Source organism: Notechis scutatus, chromosome 11 (assembly GCF_049901735.1).
Source record: "Notechis scutatus isolate UNSWTSFEM ecotype Mainland chromosome 11, rNotScu1.2, whole genome shotgun sequence".
Lineage (NCBI taxonomy): Eukaryota > Metazoa > Chordata > Lepidosauria > Squamata > Elapidae > Notechis > Notechis scutatus.
Window position 1 is genome coordinate 83,252 of NC_142019.1, and position 20,011 is coordinate 103,262.

At 42.7% G+C, this 20,011-nt stretch overlaps 1 protein-coding gene across 1 annotated transcript in view; it reads right to left on the bottom strand.

Moving 5' to 3' along the window:
* Positions 1–19,668, bottom strand: part of CHRNA7 (cholinergic receptor nicotinic alpha 7 subunit) — a 39,608-nt gene extending 19,940 nt beyond the window's left edge. Inside the window, exons 1-3 of the mRNA XM_026685129.2 lie at positions 19,423–19,668; positions 15,530–15,669; positions 2,072–2,116 (exon numbers count right to left, since the gene is read on the bottom strand). Of these exons, the coding sequence (XP_026540914.1) occupies positions 2,072–2,116; positions 15,530–15,669; positions 19,423–19,477 (240 nt within the window). The 5' untranslated portion in view covers positions 19,478–19,668. The remainder of the gene's footprint in view (positions 1–2,071; positions 2,117–15,529; positions 15,670–19,422) is intronic.
* Positions 19,669–20,011: the final 343 nt, after the last annotated feature.

Here is a 20,011-nt window from a genome sequence, read left to right on the forward strand (position 1 = left end):
TGTTGGTCCCAGGCCAACGTAAGAGGTAATTAGAGTATCTTCTTTAATGGGACCATTTTGTTGACACTTGGCTTTTTGCACTTGGAAGTCAACCACACACGACTATCCTCCCCTCCATTCCTTCCCCATCTCCAACATTCTCCGTGAATTCTAGATTTGCTGTTCTTTTTTTAAAAAAGTAATAATAACACAGAAATTTGGGTGGTTTTGCCAATGACAGCATGTATGACAAATTGAATTAGCATCCCTTCTCTGTGAGTTTCTCCCTGCGTCTTTTTCTGCAGAGGCTGTGACAGCAGCTGTCATGTTGGCATTCGTAGCCACCATTCAAAACAATGACAATGCACCATAGATGTAAGAAGGAGCTGCGATAAATCTCTCTTGAAACAGGGGCTTGAAGAAGTGGTGGGAAACGCTCGGTTTCCAAGCTTGCCCCATCATATCCGAGGAGCCGCAAGACGGTGCAAATATTACTGGACCAGTTTTAATATCATTTTATGTATTAATGGGTTCATTTTACAGTCTGGTCTTCAAGCTCCAATTCCCTAACTATGAGCGAACTTTTAGCCGGGTTTGGACTGCCTTCGAATGAAGCCGCTGTAGAATTGGCAAGCAAAATGGAGATTCTTCAAATTAAATTTCTCACCTGGGCAAAACCAAAGATCGTCAAGCTTAGAGATAAAGCCATTCAACCCACCCAACCTAGATGGGATTAGAATAGAATAAGAGAGTCGGAAGGGACCTGGTAGGTCATCTAGGCCAACCCCTTGTTCAAGCAGATGACCCTACACCATTCCAGATAAATGGCTGTCCAGTCTCTTCTTGAAAGCCTCCAAGTGATGAAGCTCCCACAACTTCTCAAGGCAAGCTGTTCCATTGGTTGATGATTCTCACCATCAGAAAAATCCTCCTTATTTCTAGGTTAAATCTCTCCTTGATCAGTTTCCATCCATTCTTGATTAAGGTTAATTGCCAAGGGGGTGGATTTATTTAACGCACTTTCTGAGGTTGCTGAAAAAGAGTAGTTTGGGTGAGAAGTTGCTGGTTACTTTTTACCATTCTACCATCGAGAGCATTTTGGCATACTGTGTAACAGTGTGTTATGCTGGATGCTCTGTAAGTGGATAAGAAGATGATCCAGAGAGTCATCAACACAGCACAAAAAAAAGTCATCGGTTGCTCTCTTTCTTCTTTGGAAGAGATGGCGAAGACCAGACTCCTCTCTAGAGCACTAAAAATCTCCACAGACCATTCTCATCCTGGACATTCATATTTCGAACTGTTACCATCAGGGAGGCATTATAGGTGTCTTAAAATGAGGACTAATAGACTGAGAAACAGTTTCTTTTCCAAGGCAGTAATTGTCTTGAATCAAACAGTGCATTTGTGATCTAGTCCTATTATTATTATTATTATTATTATTATTTTAATTTTTAAAACTCCGTAGTGTGATTGTGATAGGGTGTTTGGGGCTTGCACATTTCATTGTATTCATGGAATGCAATGACAATAAAGGTATTCTATTCTATTCTATTCTATTCTATTCTATTCTATTCTATTCTATTCTATTCTATTCTATTGTTTCAGTTTTCCTCTGTTTTAGCCCTACTGATGCCACATCCCGATTTAATATGATCATTTCACTTAACCATCAACCCAAACTACTGTAGCTTCCTGACCTATAACTAATCCTTTGGTATTTGATATTCTAAAGAAGGTGTTTGACATTTCCAGTGGGTGACAGCTGGCATGGCCTAAAACCAAGCATTGTTAAAACCCTGCTTGGTGTGACAGACAGCTTTGAGACTCTTTTCTACTTGACAGCTGATGCATGACAGCAGCTAATATTTGACAGGATCTCATTCAGGGTTTCCAATGGAATTCTCTCATCTCCATTCACCGGATTCATTCATTAACTCCATCACGGCGAACTCAGATTGAGCTAGCTTTTAAACCACAACCCAATCCCCCGTTTAACAGTCCCCTTTTTTGAATCTTCTCCTTGGCTGCGTGAAACCATTATGGTACCCAGCTACCTTCTCTGAAGGAACTTCTGCGCTCTAAAACTTACCATCCCCAGCCAAACGTTTGTAGTTAATACTTGATTTTTTTCATCCTGCAAAGCCAAGGAAAGAAATAGACCAAGTCAGATATCTTTAGAAGGATACATTTTAGATGGAAAACCTTTCCTGCTTTCCTTCCCATGTGATCTTTCCAAAAAAATAAATAAAACCCACCTAAAAACTAAGGAGCTTCTCCAAGAAGGATGTAGAGCAGGGGTCTTCAAACTTGACAGCTTTAAGACTTGTGGACTTCAACTCTGAAGCCCAGGAGGCCCCAAAACAGGGGAGGGGTTGCTGCAAAAAAGAAGCCACACCCACCCAGGCACATGGCCACGCCCACCTAGCCACGCCCACAGAACCAGTTGTTAAAAAATTTGAATCCCACCCCTGAAGGAGTGCCTGCATTTGAAGTGCTCTCCAAATATTAATTTCTGTGCTTCCTGTTCTGCCAATATTCCAGCATAAAATATTTTCTTGATGCAAAAGCCTTGGCTTTGTTTTTTAATCTCTCTCTTTTTTTTCTTTCCCCCCTCCAGAGTTGACATCTTGTTTTTAATGAAGCTCGCTTCTCTTCTCCCAAAGGTCTCCCATCTTTCCATTTCTTTCTGGCCTCTTAATGACGATGGTTTTTAAGTACAAACTCCACAAAAGCACCAGCCTATATTTTCACCATTCTTAAAACAAGAGGCTTCCAGATGAAGACAGGGATACAAATCTAATTACGGCCATAATTGGATGAACAAAAGGAATGCTCAAATGTCAAGACTATTATTATTATTATTATTATTATTATTATTATTATTATTATTATTATTATTATTATTATTTTCCCAGTTCAGCTCGGAGAATGACACCTAAGTTTGCACGGCTTCTAACAGCCGTTCTAATCAAATGTCAAGAGTTGCCTTCGTGTGGAGAAAAAAAATAAGAAGTGAAGAGCTGCAGAGATGCTTTTCTTCCCACATAATTTGCAAACTTTGGCAGAGCACTTAGCGCAGAGTTAGCAAAAGAAAGAAAAAAAAATTATGAAGAGCTCTTCCTGTAGGAACAGCACTTGACTTTAAAAATTCAGAATGCATGTGAGAGCATTTTTAGATGCAATTCCTTCCTTTCTGGTGATCGCATTGAAGATTTGTTACTCCAAATTCCTTTTCCAGGGCTGTTAACCAGCTATAAAAGTAAACTAGCATTCTGAGGCTCGGCCAGCAGTATTTTTTATTTTTTTTTTGCAGTAAACCAAATTACTCCAAAGGCTTTTTTGGCAGATATTTTGGCTGTTTGATTGCAAACAATTTTATTTGGAAGCCAAAGGACAGGTGGCCGACGATGAACATCTTGGCGACAATAGAAACGGTGCTCTGCTTTGCAAAGGTCAACCCATCAAACTTCATAGCAATTTGATAAATAAATAAATTGCATTTCCAACAGCTAAGCTGACCCCACACACAATTTCTTAGCAAGTGAAGAGCTTGGAAAGCCATTCCCTAAATGTTAACTTGCAATCACACGGGGTCGTTTTCTGTTCTTATTTTTCTTATGCTCCATAAAAGCAGCTTCAACTATGGTGCCTCTATGGTGCCTCTACTTCTTAAGTCTGGAGTAAGGACTCAGTATTCTTGCTCTTTGCAAAACTAAGTCCTTTGTTTTATTAAAGGATCTGTTCCCCTTCAATATATATATATAAACCAAAGAAACTCTTAATACATGTGGCAAAAGAAAATGATTATAATTCAAAATAACTTTGCTGTACCCACTCCGCGTCTTATGCCATTGCTAAATTCACACTGCACAACAGTAGCCTGTAGTAAAAACAGAGTCCTGGTTCCCCAAGCTGTTGTAAAAATTGTCATTCTGGGTTAGTTTACTATTCTACTGATGATGCATAATTCAGAATTCCCTGCAGGCAAAGAGTGTAATCTGGAAAGAAGGAAAGGAGGCTAAAATCTAAGAATCAATTGCTTTGCGTAAAAGTGCCTTCATTATATCGAATAACATACTGAACCAGCAACATTGGAAGCAAACCTGGTTTTCCGCAACATCCCATAATCTCAGCAGTAGATCCAGTGGTAGGATTCAAAATTTTTTACTACTGGTTCTGTGGGCGTGGCTTGGTGGGCATGGCAAGGGAAGGATACTGCAAAATCCCCATTCCCTCCCCATCCCACTAACCTGCTTTCCAGCTCTGTTCTCCTGTGCAGGGCAACAAAAGAAGACCCAGCCAATCAGCTGGGACTCAATGGGAGGCAGAGAATAGAGGGGGCGGGGCCAACCACCAACCAGAGGTGGTATTTGCCGGTCCTTCAAACCACTCAAAATTTCCACTACCAGTTCTCCAGAACTGGTCAGAAACTGCTGAATACCACCTCTGGCACAGTCAGAAAATGGACTAGTTTCTTAAATTTTAAGAAGTTTGGGCACATGCTCTTTTTATGACACATGCCAAGAAATATTCCACATTCAAACTCCCAAGGGATGGGCCTCATCAGTTTTCAATAATCATCTTTACCACCATGAGCGTGAACTTCAATAATTATTTCAGAAATCATTAAATTAGGGGCAGCCATGCTCAACTATTAAAAATGGGTTGGAAAGGTAGAAATTGGTATCACTCAATTGTAAATATGCTGTCCAACTGGCACAAGGAATGAGGGCCATTTGTAAGGTTGTAGCATCATGTGATTTGTGCACACAAATCTGGTCAGGTAAAGTTCAACACTAAACTGGAGCCGGATAAGGTTCCACAGTATTCAAGAGGGGTTGGACTTGGAGCACTTGTGGGAACAACAGTGATTCTAAACTGATGACCTGCTTAACTCCACCTCCCCAGCTGTGCCTGCTCTTCCCCTACATTAGAAGAACAGAAGAATGGAATAAAATCCAAGGAATTTTGTTGGAGATTGTGAATCTAGTCCCATCTTGGGCACAACTGGGTGGGCTGGTTGATTTGAGGTTGCACTGAGTTAAAGGGGAAGCTCGTTAGCTTTCATTTCCCAACAAAATTTCTTGGATTTTATTCTGTTCCTCCAGTCTTACAATGTAGGAGAAAATCAGGCACAGCTGGGGAGGCAGAGTTAAGCATGTAATTAGTTTAGAGTCATTGCGTTCCCAGTCCAACCCCTCCTGAATTGCGTTGATCCTTATCTGGCACCAATTTAGCATTGAACTTTAATTGACCAGATTCTTGTGTACGAGCTTGAATAAATCTTCTACTCTACAACCTTACCAGTGGCCCTGATTCTTTGCACCAATTTGACAGTTGTCTGGTCTGTTCAGGAAAGCCATTTATAATCACTTTGACCTTTATTATCATTATTACCATTATTATAATTATTAAGGGACATGGGGAAGCTGTGGAGAAATTATTGGTTGACTGGGGCAGCTTTTAATTTATTTTTTTATATAAAATAATGCATTTCCCCAACATTAACTAGAAGTGTACTATTGCTTTCTCCTCCATCCACTGTTGACCTGCTAATGAGTCTTCCACTACAGAGGTTATGTTGCTGTTCATTTAATTGCAATAACAAGTTAAGTTCAAGTAATTAATGAAGAGATTGTCATGGAGGTCGAAAGAGTATGCCAAGCTATAAATTTCTGTCTAACAGTGCGAAAGCATCAACATTATTATCCCTGCTCCTTCAGACAATAAAACAAACTTCTTTCATATCCTCTGGAGGAAACGTAGTCGTTAAACATTAAACAGAGAGGGCTCTTGCAGAGAAGCTCTCATAACCTAGTTTAATTTTGCCAACATTTTAAAAATGGTTATAATTATAACCGTTTCCAGTTTTCCAGTGAAAACTTCACCATTCCATAATCAAAGCATTTCCAATACTCTCTTCATTTAACCCTCAAACTTCTGAGCACAATCTAGCAGAGTTGATTTCTTTGAAGGCACAAGAGGAAAGGGCCACATTATGTCTGTCTGCCTCTCACAAAAGGAAAATTTTTAGGATGAATAGAATAGAACAGAACAGAATAACAGAGTTGGAAGGGACCTTGGAGGTCTTCTAGCCCAACCCCCTGCCTAGGCAGGAAACCCTACACCAGATAAAGTCTTCAAGTCAGACAAACGACTTGAAGGTATATTGAAGACAACATATTTCTATTGTTATCAACTTCTGCAATGTTGAACCGATTTAGAGGAAGTGGAGAAAGAAGCTTAGGAGCCAAGAGAAAACTAAGAAGACTGTAGGTAGTGAACAGATGGGCTGGTCAATGGGATCCCATCCAACAAAAATGAATGTTTTCATTGGGACCCCCTCCCCTAGCTGGTGGGATGGTGGGATCTGGCAAGGATTTCTATCAGAGCTTCCACCTTCAGCTCCTCTGTTGTTGGAATCGACTGGCAACAGAAAGCTTGGCTGCATTTCTGGTACAATGTAAGTCATCTTCTTCCAGCAAAAATCCTTTATTTCCACAGCAACAACCCATAAGGAGAGCAAAGCAAATGGTCTCCTTTGCAAATTCAGAAAAGGACAAACAGTCCAAGCCTCTTCTCTTCTCCTCCTTTCTCTCTTCTCTTCCCCTCTCCCACTTTCCTCTCTCCCTCCCTCCCCCTCCTCTCTCTCTCTCTTCCAAGGAGCTGCTGGTGTTTACATGCACATTTTTCCTGTTTACAATTAGGAACATCATCGGAGCATTTTCTATTAGCTGGAGTACATCGTACAATACGTTGGTTTGCTTTACACCTTGAACTAGTCAATCTTGGCAACTTTAAGACCTCTGGACTTCAATTCCCAGAATTCCCCATCTGTTCTCACAAGCTTAACACATCACTACATCAATTCTAAACCCAAACTATATGTAATAATATCTAGATCCTAATTTACTAACTGCTAGAAAAAGGCCTATAACCAGTTAACTATGTAGCAGATGTTACCTGGCTGCCGGTATCCAAACTCACTTTCTAGATAGAGTCATTTACAACTAGAGGTTTTATGCAACCCTCTCTCTTAAGACATTAGTCTTAAGAGTGAAACAGACCATGTCAACTATTTTTAAGAGTTTTGAACACTTAGAAATACATTTCCAAGATAGATGCCTTTTCACACTCAAAACAACTGTTCTGGCCTGGAAGTGGCTGGTTTTGAATTCAAAATGAGACACTTCCCACTCAGAGCAGCTTAATTCAAAACATTTTGCACCCTCCTAGATAGCATCGTGATGATAAATGCAAATTTGGAAAAGTAATTGAAGCAAGCACAGCTCTTCCTGAAGCGGGCAAAAGCATTTCTTATACTTGCTGGGTTAAGTTCCTTTTTCAGTCCGAAAAATAATGGCGACCCAATTGCAACATCAGACTCAAATATTCATAATTGCAGAAGAATTATTTCTGCAATTCGCTGTTCACAAGATTACAAGGAAGCCTTTTGGTAGCCAATGATTGTGACTCCACGCATCCTTGGTATTTAACAATCGCCCACACTCTGTCAGAGACCATAGTTTATACAACGTCATCAGATAAAAGGCACTGCTGTGTCCCCATCCTAATTGGATCTTTTTTTTTTAACTGATGCAAGACAAATTACTTTTCTTATTAAGTAATAAAAGTCCTAAGGCAGATCTGTGGAAATCGCATTTCCACTTCTCCCAAAATGAAATCTGAAGAAGCTATTAAACAGACGGGTATATTTCTTCCATTTCAAATGAAAATTCCAATAATTACAAAATGGCAAAGATAACTGAAGGTGTTTAGAAGTGATGCGGTTAGAAAACTTAGCAAAATCTATATGTTCTTGAGCAGCACTTGTGGTATAGTCACGTAGAATACTTCTCCTTTTAGATCTCCAAGGCTGGTTGAACATAATTTTGATTTAATGGGAAGGTCCATTTAATAGAATATATGGAATATGTGCAGACACTGAGCTAATTTGAGGAGCCCTGCTTGGGATAATGGGAATGTAATGGAGCTTTACACAAACCCAATTTTTCGATTAATTTCAGAATTGAGACAGCGTATGAAATGCCAAATACTTGCACAGTTTGGTCCAAATAAGCATTGACATACACACCCAGCGTACTATTCCTTTTTGGGATAACAAATAGTATATAAAACACACACAAAATATAGCAAAGGGTGATGAAAAGGAAATATAGCTAACACTACAAGAAGAGTCACATGGGTGAGTTAGGTAGCTACAGAAATTTGAATGAATGAATGAATGAAGTCCATTCTTTATACCTCTCCGTAGCTTTCTGTTGTTGAGATAATTATTGGTTCCATCATTTCATTGTCACTGTTGTGATGGCCTCTGTTTCTTTTTGCCTCTTTGTCATTCATCATCTTGGCTAATTCTTTGGGCTACATTTAATGGAGCTCTTTTAATAATAATTTCTTTTTAACTGTCTGAACCACAGATCTCTTTTTCAGATACAAGGATGTCAGAGTTCAGTGGGAATCTTCTAAGCCCTGGAATGCTTAGAAACAGTTTGACACTGAGAGCAAACCTATGAAAAGGCAGTTAATCTGTCCTAGAGATAGACATGGCCCATCTGTGCATGTGTCCAGAGTGGTAAGAAAGCTGATCAATCAAGTTGTCAGATGGAACACCTTTTAAAGCCAGGGTGAGGACACCACAAATGGAGCTTGACTCATAGGAGAAATGCTTTCTCCTAAACTTGCCTTGAAAAGGCAAACCTCCTCTCAGCAGTTCCTTCCCATTTTGAGTTTGCTCTCCTTCCGGGTAGGGGGAAAGGCTGGAGATACTGACCCTTCGAATGATAGGGTCAACATTTTGAAATGGGGGTGAGGACTTCATGGATTGACAAGCACAGACTAAATGCTTGTACTATGATCAAGACATTCTTTAAGGGGCATCATTTCAGGACCCTGGACAGTGTCATGAATGAAAAACTTGGGTCAAGGAAGAAAGATTATGATGGAACATTATTAGCTTAGCAATCATCAGAACTCTCTGCTGGACACATGATGTTCATCGCATAGTGGGCAAAAGGTTGTTTTTTGTGTGCAAGACAAAGTTAAAACTCTCTCTACTTGAAGTTCAGGAGGAGAGGGATCAGGGGGGGAACAATGTTTCTCAGTTTGGGTCCATCCCTTTGGAATAAGCTACCATGAAGATCCAGATGTTGCTTTTTTTAATGACATCCAGGAGCACCATAAAACAGATTTTGTCAATGCTTAAATCTAGATAGTAGCTGGGATTTGGGGCTGGCTTGTTTTTGATGGAGGTTGGCTTGTTTTTAATGACTTTAATTGTTGCATTTATGGTTCGGTATAGTAGCATCCCTAGGGAGCCACAATGTTGTCCAAACACTGATGTGTGCTTGGTGGCATCATCTCATCAACACTGTTGTTGCATCCTGACCTCTGTTGCAAGTAGGCCAGTTGTGATATCATCAAGGTGTGCTGGCATTGCACCTCCCACTCTTGGGTCACTGCATTTGATTGATTGATTGACTGACCGACTGATAATATGTTATCAGTTGGTGTTGATTGTTAGCAAAAACATATTTTTTTCTCCAGGGGGTTTATCTCCAACCTTCAGCTCTTTAAGAGTATATCCATTACCACTATAATTTAATCTGTCTATTTGTTGCTGATCATTCTTTTCTTCTGTTTCCTTTCTCAGCACTACAGAATTTTCAAGAGATGGGGGTCACCATGGATACCCATAATTTTATATGAAGCTATTCTTTGATTTGGGATTCTCCAATTGACAAGAATTTCTGTGATGCCATCTCTTCTTCACCATCTCTTTACTCATGGAAATGATGCACTATAAATTCATAAAAAGGGGAAAGTTTGCTGCCAACCATCCTCCAGTTAGGAATCCACTATGTAAATTTCTCTGCAACCGAAAACATTTGTTCTAGCCCCTGCGCTTACATAAAATTCAAGAACAACACAAGCCAAAGGACACTTGAACCGTGCACAGCTGAGGCATAAACATTACGAGCAAGGATGTAATTGTATTGCATTAACTGCTTAATTGTAATCATAACTGTCTCACGACATCTGGATTTGTTGATCCTGTTGTTTTAGGAGCGAAAGGAAGCTTTATATTTCAGCCCTAGTCATCCAAAGCAATCCATCACATACCAGCTATCCTCTAGGATTCCAGTCCTTTTCCCTCCTTAATCACAGCTGACTCATTACTAAATGCCCAATTTACATGCATATAAAAATATCTTTGGAATTCATAATGCCTCCATACCTATTTCAGAATTGCAGACACCAGCAATTTAGCATTCTGTTTTGTCCAGTCCTGACTGTTTCTTCATTTTATGCAAATTGCCCTTATTTTGGCAACAATTGGAAATAGCTTTTTTTCTCTTAGAAAGAAGGGAGAAAATAGGAGATGTTACAGTAATGGGCGGAACTCTGCACAGAAACAGGATCGTTTTCAAGAGGCTGAAAAAGGTAGCTTGGGAGACAGGTCAAACCCTGCTGAGATGGTTACAGATGAAGGAAGAGGGGAGGAGGAGGAGGAGGAGGAGGAGGAGGAGGAGGAGGAGGAGGAGGAGGAGGAGGAGGAGGAGGAGGAGGAGGAGGAGGAGGAAGAAAAAGAAAAGAGGAAGAGGAAGAGGAGAGGAGGAGGAGGAGGAGGAGGAGGAGGAGGAGGAGGAGGAGGAGGAGGAGAGGAGGAGGAGGAGGAGGAGGAGAAGAAGAAGAAGAAGAAGAAGAAGAAGAAGAAGAAGAAGAAGAAGAAGAAGAAGAAGAAGAAGAAGAAGAAGAAGAAGAAGAAGAAGAAGAAGAAGAAGAAGAAGAAGAAGAAGAAGAAGAAGAAGAAGAAGAAGAAGAAGAAGAAGAAGAAGAAGAAGAAACTGCTAGATGGTTGGACTTGATTTGAGGGGCAATGAGGATACCATTAGAAGTTCTGAAGGACCAGGTGAGGAACAGATCTTCATAGAGAAATGATGGGTGGTTGCTAAGAGTCAGCAATGGCTTGATGGCACATCACCCACCAATTAGAGCCATAAATCTACAGGAAGTCCTCCAATTACAACAGTTTGTTTAGTGTCCAGTTGAATTTACAATGGTTACACTGAAAAAAGGGGACTTTAAGAATGTTTTTCACACTTATGATCGTTATGGCATCCCCATGGTCACATGATCAAAATTCAGGTGCTTGGCCACTGGCATGTACCTACGATGGTTGCAGTGTCCTGGGGTCATGTGATCATGTGATCCCCTTCTGCGACCTTCTGACAAGCAAAATCAATGGTGAAGACAGACTCACCGTGTGACTAACTTAACAACTGCAATGATTCATTTAACAACTGTGGCAAGGAGGGTCATACAATGGGCAAAACTCACTTAAGAAATGTCTATGGATTCTCAGTCCTCCATGTCATGGTTGTCCCAAAGGTGCTTTTTTTTCAAGAGGCAACTGGACCTTCTGGTTTTTCTTTGAAGACATTTCGCTTTTCATCCAAGAAGCTTCTTCAGCTCTAACTTGGATGGTGGGGAATGGAAGGATTTGTACTCCTTGCAGGCAGCTGGTCATTTGCATCCTTTTAGAGAGAGTCCTTGAGGCCACCTGAAGATTTATCTGTGTCCTCAGGCTCAGAGCTGAAGCAGCTTCCCTTTTTAAACAGTGTTCCCAGCTGCAGCTAATGAAGGGAATCAGGGCCCTTTCCTCCCCCATAAGCCATGAAGCCCACGTTGCTCCCTTCTCCGTTCCTCTCTGCATGCCCTAGGATGAAGAGGGGGTGGGCCTGGGTCTTCCTCTGAACTCCCTCTCCCTTGTTCTACCTCTTCCCTGCTCTGCCCAGCTGGACTGTGCCCTTCCCCAGTTTCTTCCACAGCCAATGGAGCCACACTCCCACTCCCTGTCAGCTGCTCATCTTCCTCCTCGGATTCAGACTCTGACAGGGGCATGATACACCTGGAGATTTATCTGCATCCTCAGGCTCAGAGCTGAAGCAGCTTCTTGGATAAGAAGCAAAACGTCTTCCAAGAAAAACCAGAAAGCCCAGTTGCCTCTTGAAAAAAAGAACCACCCTTGGGTCACTGAAGAAATGTCTCACTTTGCAACAGAAATTTTGGGCTCAATTGTGCTCATACATTGAGGACTACCACAGTTAGCTCAAGATCTTGGGGAGGGATCCCTGCTTTCCTATCCGATTTCTGGGTCTCCCTTGGAACCTAGAAAGAAAAGGCTGAACTTCCAAATCCAATTTAAGCCTGGCCCAAAATTGCTCTCCTGACATTTTTCAATGTGGATTAATTCACTCTTTCCTGCTCTTTGGGTAGCTGAAGTATTCCACTAGTCAGCCACTGAAATTGTTTTATTATGTTCGAATAATATGATTACCTTAATGGCTCAGTGGCTGCTGTTCAAAACCTTTCAAAAAAAAAAAAAAACCCAAATGATTCATTTTTTTTAAAAAAGAAACTTGGTCCAAAGCCTTGTTTTTCAGTCTACCCTTAATTGTCTGATGCTGGTTTTTAGTACTTAGCCAGGTCAGTAAATAAGTAACCCAGGTAATAAAGGCTGGAGTGGCATTTCTCCATTTCTAGAATGGTTCATTAGGATGGTTAATTAGGAAAGCTAACCCCAAAATCGAAGCCGTGAGTGGAGATCCTGAAGGCAGATCTTTGGCCTCCCCCCAAAAAACTTGAGGTTTGGGATTCTGTCTGCTGGGGGAGAAATTGCAGAGCCTCAGCTGCTGATCTCTTTTTTATTTATATAAGAATTTTATTAAGATGATCATAGGATAAAATGCAAATCAATATAAAGATTAGGAAATAGAAGGAAGAGGGGAAGATGTAGAAACAAAAGAAAGGAAAAAAATGTATAGTCTTCCAACTTTTTTCTCTACAACAAAGTACAAAATACAAAGGAAAACTGTAAATAAAACATGAATTAAGAAAAAAATACAAAGTACAAAACCTCAACTTTGTACTTTACCAGCTTAACAAATACTACAGTCGTCATTTCTGTAACAACATATTATATTAATCTTAACTCCTGGTTTCTTGACAGTTCTGGTATCCACTGCAGGTAGTCTTGATTTATAACCACAACGGAGCTCCAGATTTCTGTTGCTAAGCAAGACATTTGTTAAATGAGTGAAAAATGGTCATAAGTCACTTTCTTTGGTGCCATTGTAACTTCAAACGGCCACTAAAGGAATGGTTGCATGTTGAGGACTAACTATTCTTGGAATCATAGCTACAGAGTGCATATTCTTACCATTTTTTTTTTACATTGGCACAACTTCAGAGCAGGGCGAGAATTTGCCGCAGAATCAAACGATGGAAATTTTTCAAGGAGGTTGGAAATCTTACAAATCTCTGATCGCTGACTAGGAAGTGGAGCAAGTCTGCAAAATGCTTTTTTTATTATTATTATGATTATGTCACTGCGCCCTCCTTTTCTTCCCCCCTGCACCCCAAATCAAAGAACAAAGGAGGATATCTGGAACTTCTCTGCTAAGCACTTCAAAGCTTTTTCGTGGTGTTTTTTTTTCCCCACTCAAACTGCTTTGGAGCAACTTCTAAACAGGTGAAAAGTAGAAAGAGAAGTTCTTACCAACCTGCCTTCAAAAGGCAAACAATTAAAAGCCCAGAAGCAGACGGAGTAACACCTCCAAGGATGAGTGAAGGTAACAGAGCCGGTTGGGGGTTTGGTAAGCAGGTTATCGGTCTTTCATCTCCCACTTCCGAATGAGGTTCCAAAGGCTGGTTTAGCAGCATTGGGATCTGCTTCGGCGGGGTTTAATTCTTTTCATCGTAATTTTTTTAAAAATCTGGTTTCTCTTTCATTCTTCTTCTTTTTTTTTTTAAGAGGGGTTGTTTGCATCTGCAAAAATCTTTGCAACATTCTGCAAGGATGACTTGGTAAATTCATTCTGCTAGAATCAAAAAAATCAACTTGCTCCTGGCGTTTGTTTCCTGACCCGGCGTACCTCAAAGGGGTGTCAGCCTCAAGATATCTTCCATAATATGTATATTCTGCATCCTAACTATTGCATCTTTTTTGCTGCTATGCCAATCTATTTCTTTCGGCTGTCATTAGCAACGGAGGGAGGGGGGAACTTGGAGGTGTTTTGCATTCCTTTGCTGTGGTTAGCAAGGGGAGGGGGATTCCTTTCTTTAACTTTCCATTTCTTGGCTAGCTTCTATCCCCTTTTGCGCAACTGCGAACTTTTTATCAAAATATGTCAAGGTCAACTGAGAGAAGCCTCATCACCACCTGGAGATGACCACATGATCTTATTCAGAACTTTTAATTGGAAGAGTCATTTGGACTTTGGGGGATGGGAGCATTTCCATTCCTTTGTATATGTGATCTGCGCGCCAATTTCTCAGATTCAGAATTAAATCTGTAGCTTTCACTTTATTTTCCAGTAAAAGGATAACTTTGCTCTAACCCATGGAGTCTGAGTATTTCTTTCTTGGGATTTGAAGGGAGCACAGACTGACAAGGGGTGTATACCGACCCATGAATACAAAAGCTTCCTTGGAAAGAAGCTGAGATTTTCCCCAATACGGTATAACAGGGAGCCAGTGTAGTGTAATGGTTCAGGTTAGAAACCAGGTGACTGTGAGTTCTAGTCTTGCCTTGGGCAGAAAGCAGAGGGACCCCGGTCCGGTCCAGCCACCTCAGCCCTAGGAAGGAGGCCATGGCCAATCATGCCTGACAAACCTGGCCAAGAAAACTGCAGGGACTTATCCAAGCAGTCGAGCATGAGTCAATGGAAATAAAACAAATAAGAGGGAGGGAGAGAGGGAGGAAAGAAGGAAGGAAGATGAGAAAGGGAGAAGGAAGGAAGGGAGATGAAGAAGAAAGGAAGGGAGGGAGATGAGGAAGGGAGAAGGAAGGAAGATGAAGAAGGAAGGAAAGAAGGAAGGGAGATAAGGGAGGGAGAAGGAAGGAAGGGAGATGAAGAAGAAAGGAAGGGAGGGAGATAAGGATGGGAGAAGGAAGGAAGGGAGATGAAGAAGAAAGGGAGGAAGGGAGATGAGGAAGGAAGGAAGGAAAGGAAGAAAGACAGACAGACAGACCCAATCAGGCTAACTGTACCTATGCCAATGAAGTAGAATTCCAGTCAGCCCTGAAGGGTCTGTTTGCCAACTTCAAAGAGCTGACATGACCAAATTCAAAAGCTGTAACTGGCAACCTCCCGTGGCCAGCTCAATAAATGTATAATAGTTGGCTCTGCCCACCCACTGCCATCCCTGGGTCACATTGCAAGTCACCCCAAAGCTGATTCACCCTCTAGGCATCGTGGTTCTCAACCATCTGTCAAGACTCCTAAAAATATAACCATTGACCCTCACATTAACACCATCGACTCTTGCACACAAGGCCTAATATATACTGACAATATCTGATTAGGATCCACGGCATAGAGGAAGATACAGATCTGATGAGTTCTAGGTGCTTCATGGCTATTGCCAATTCTCCTGGCCCCAGGGGGAGAAGCTGGATGTTTGTAATGCTGCCAATGTGGGCGGAGGAAGACAAGGCACTACGCGAATGAAGAAATCTTACCACATCCATAATTTGTCGAAGACTAAGGCTGAAAGAGACGGTGAGTGGCTGGGAATCATTTGCCACCGGCCTTTCCAAGGGGTTGTAATTCTTCAGCAGCTCTCGGTAAAGTTTTCGCTGGTATTCCCCTTGTAGGCTCACTGGAAGAGAAGAAAGAGGTGTCATTGGCAGCGTCCAAAATCCGGTTCATCTGGCGCATCTTCTCAAAGTGGCATCCTTTAACCAATGGTCCTCAACCATAGCGACTTCAGTATGGGTGGACTTTAACTCCCAGAATACCCCAGCCAGCTCAGGTGGAATTCAATGCCCAGAATTGTGGATGGGGAATTCTGGGAGATGAAGTCCACCCACTGACCATGCAATCACCTCTTTCGTCTTAATTCTTTTGACATCTCTCCCCTTGGTCCAAAGGTAAGCATTGACAGAGAAACTAAGGAGGAAGTCTATCGCCCTGTCCATGATCCAGCTGTAGGCTCAGCTGTCTCATCTCACCATTCCCTAAGTAGCATCTCTCTCTCTCTCTTTCTCCTGCCTCCCAAGGCCTTTCTCACAAACCATGAGCAAAGGATTGGACTAGAAGGCCTCCAAGCTCACTTCCAACTTCATTGTCCTGCTATTTGTTGTTTAGGCAGCATCTCTGGCAAAGCGGTATACTTTTTCCTTTCAGCCGGTACCAAACACTCTTCCTGGAAATTGGACCACAAATCACGGCAAGGCTCTGTCTAACCGCCCTTAAAGTAAGCGCTCCGTTAAGCAAGGGGGAAAAATAAGGAATAAATCTACCCACGTCCAACTGTTTCTCCAGATTTTTCACATTGTATGCAAAGTTTTTCTCAGCAGTTTGAAGGCACAGAATGCCTTATTTCTCTTCCCTGGGGGAAAAAAAGAGATGAGCATATGGCAGATTGAAGCGAAACATCTGCAGGCATGAACTCTTTTGGAAACCTGCTATTGCTTCTTCTTTCCCATGTGCGGTTTAGGGATAAATGTGCCAACAGTCTTATTGGAGGGGTTTCCACAGGTTACAGCTTCAGACCTGCAGCTGGAGACAGATGTTGATGCTTCTCTGCAAAGGCGATTCTCTTTGATGGATGGGCCCAATGAGATGAGACAGGAAGAGAACAACAAAACTTGCTAATGCAATGTTTCTCCCCCATGGCGACTTTAAGATCTGTGGACTTCAGCTCCCAGAATTCCCCAGCCAGCTTTGGGAATGCTGGGAGTTGAAATCCATGCATCTTAAAGTTGCCAAGGTCAAGGAACACTGCTCTAATATATGTGCGTGCGTGTGTGTGTGTGTGTGTGTTTATGGACAGGTGTCTTTTAAAAAAGAAACTAACAAAGAGATTTTCTAGCGCATAGCTTTCTGCTCAATGTGTGTGTGTTTATGGACAGGTGTCTTTTTAAAAAGAAACAAACAAAGAGATTTTCTCGGCGCATAGCTTTCTGCTCAATGAAATAGTTATTCTGCTCTCAAATTTTATCTCTTTATTTTACTCTCCTGGGCTGCCCCATCTGCAGTATTTATGTTTTATATTCTTTTCAGGCAACTTTAAAACTTTAAAACCAAGGCCACACAATTAATAAACCTCCATTGGGTGGGTTCTCTTGTCATGCTAAGGCACCCTGACTGCCTTCAGCCGCTCTTTTAATTTATTCAATTTGTAAGGCCCGCCTGATTCAAAACATTTCAGAAATTAAAAACAAAACAAAACAAAACTACAACAACAGTTGTCCAACAAGAAGTGACCCAGTAGACTTGGCAGTGTGCTAAGTTGAAGCCAAACAAGCGACATTACAGCTAAAAGCAATCATTTAAAAGCCATTTAAGTAGCTGAGAAGTGCAGAGGGTCGTTTGAATTGCTACAGACACACTTCTCCCCTGTCCTAAATGGGATGGTTTTTCTTTGTACATTCAAATCAAAGAGAGGGAGAACCCAAAGGGAAACCAAAATCCCCAACCAATCCCAACTAATAAATAAAAATACTGCCACGTGGAACAACTCTTTGTCTCAACCCGTATGGAAGCACTTGGCCAACCTTGTCCAGGATCAGATGCAAAATAAAAACACAGGCCTTCATTTGGGATGGGAGACCGCAAGGAAAGAGGTAGATCTCAGACCGCAAGAGCTGCACAGGTAGATCTCAACTTGCAACCACAAACAGGACCAGAATTTCTGTTGCTAAGCAATATGGTTGTTTAAGTTGTGTTGCACCCAATTTTTTAAGGCACCCTCCCCGCCAAAAAAATGAACGTATGATTTATGCTTCTGGGAGATTATGGAAAGAAGAGGGTCATATAGAGTAAGAGATAAACCTACTTCTAACTGTTCTAAAGACAATTGGAGTCTGCTTTCTTTTTGTTTTCCTCTCTTTCATCTTTAGCTTTCTCTTTAATTTCTTCTTACTTTACATTACTTTGACATAGTTTTTATCTTCCATATTATCTGTCTGTCTGTCTGTCTGTCTGTCTGTCTGTCTGTCTGTCTGTCTATCTATCTGTCTGTCTGTCTGTCTGTCTGTCTGTCTGTCTGTCTGTCTCTGCCTGCCTGCCTGCCTGCCTGCCTGCCTGCCTGCATGCCTATCTATCTATCTATCTATCTATCTATCTATCTATCTATCTATCTATCTATCTATCTATCATTTTATATGTATATATATAAATCAGGGGTACTAAAAACAGCTCCTCCAATGGAGCCAGATTAGCAGAAATTAAAAAGAACACACAGTACTTTTCCCCATCATAAAAACTTACTGGAAACTCTTTGCAAATCATTTCTGAAAATTGGCTTGATGGGATACCTTTTTTTAAAAAAAAAAGCAATTTCTTTATTCTTTCTAATTAACTTAAGAGCCACAAGCCTAACGGTGGTGGGTTGTTGTTTTTGCCAGCCAACTCAGAAGCCCCGGTGAGTTCAAAGCAAGTTACGTAAGCACGCATAAAACCACAGCAGCTGGACTCTTACATACCATCCCACCCCGGCTTTGCTTGTGAGTGAACCAAATTTTAAGCATCTGGGGGGGGGGGGGACGGTTTAGCAAATCTTCCAATTTATCCAGGAAAGCCAGAGGGGCTTGCCAAGTTTCACTGCACAATTGCCTACCTCCCAGGAATTAGACCCACATTTTCTAGGCATAGTTACTTCCCCAGTATTCGTAGATAGGAATGTCTGGGCATGTAGGTGTGTGATAGTATTAAGAATAAAGTTTGATTTCTTGAGATTATGCACACGTATAGACTTGAATATCCAATCAACCCCAAGTTGAATTCAGTTTTCTGGATTTTGTACCTTTCCCCCCTTTTCAGATCTCTGGAGTTTTGTATTCTGGAGTCTCTGTGTCAAACTGCTTGTTGAATCAGCAGCAAGTCGCGGGATTCACACAACTTCAAGCAAGGTTGGCCAAACCCAGGGAGCTGAGTTTGTGCAGCAGGCTAAGCTGAGACCCAACCAAACCACATGATGGCAAGGAGCAAACTCCATTGGGGGTTCCCCCAATGCTCGGTGGGGGTGGGGGGCTTGTGGGGAGGGTTAAACCCCCTGCTGGAGAAAAGCCCATGGACACAAAACAAGCCACACTTGGGTTCTTCTTGGTCTCTTGGGAGTTGTCCCTCCTTTCTTATCACCATGCGGATTTCAGAGGGGTTGATCCTCACGAAGGGTTGGGCTCCCTGCCTCCCTGGGAATCCCACCCGACTCGCGCGCACCTTAGTGCTGCGGGAAGACCCAAGACCCTCCCTCCGAATGCTCAAGTCCTCGAGAAAACCAAGACGGGGTGGGGGGTGCACTCTGGACATGCTCAGAGGCTCTCTTTCCCTCTGCTCTGCCTCCTCCTCCTCCCCAGCCCCTGAGCGAGCCTGAGATCGCAGGGTCCAGGAACACCCCCGCACTCACCGCGCACGAGTCCGCCGGCCAGGATCAGCACCACGGTCAGCTCCCGGAGCCCCATCGCGCCGCTCGGGCGGGCGAGGCGCAAAGTTGGCGAGGCGCAAGGCCGGCGGGGCAGCTCCGGGGGGGAGGATCCCGCGCAACCGGGAAGCCCCGCGGGGTGGAGGCTCTCCTTCTCCTTCTTCTCCTTCTTCTTCTTCTTCCGCCGCCTCCTCCTCCTCGGAGCCTGCCCGAGCCAGACGCCGCCTGGCCCGCCTCTCTGCCGGGCTCCCTCCCTCCCGCGTCCGCCCGCCTCCGCCGCCGCTGCTCGGCTGGGCTCCGCTCTGCCTTCCCCACGTGACGGGCTTCCTCCTTCCCCGCGTCAGGAGCCGAGCGGCAGCTGCTGCTGAGGCTGCCAGCGACTGCAGCTCCTGGACCCAGCCGGCTTTATGTATAGCGCCGGGACCCCCCCTCTTCCTCCTCCTCTTCCTCCTCCTCCCTCTCCCTCCTCCTCCTCTTCCTCCTGCTCCTCGTCTCCTCCTCGTCGTCTCCTTCTCTTTCTCCTCTCCTCTTCCTCTTTTCTCCCTCCCCTTTCTCCTTTCCTCCTCTTCCTCCT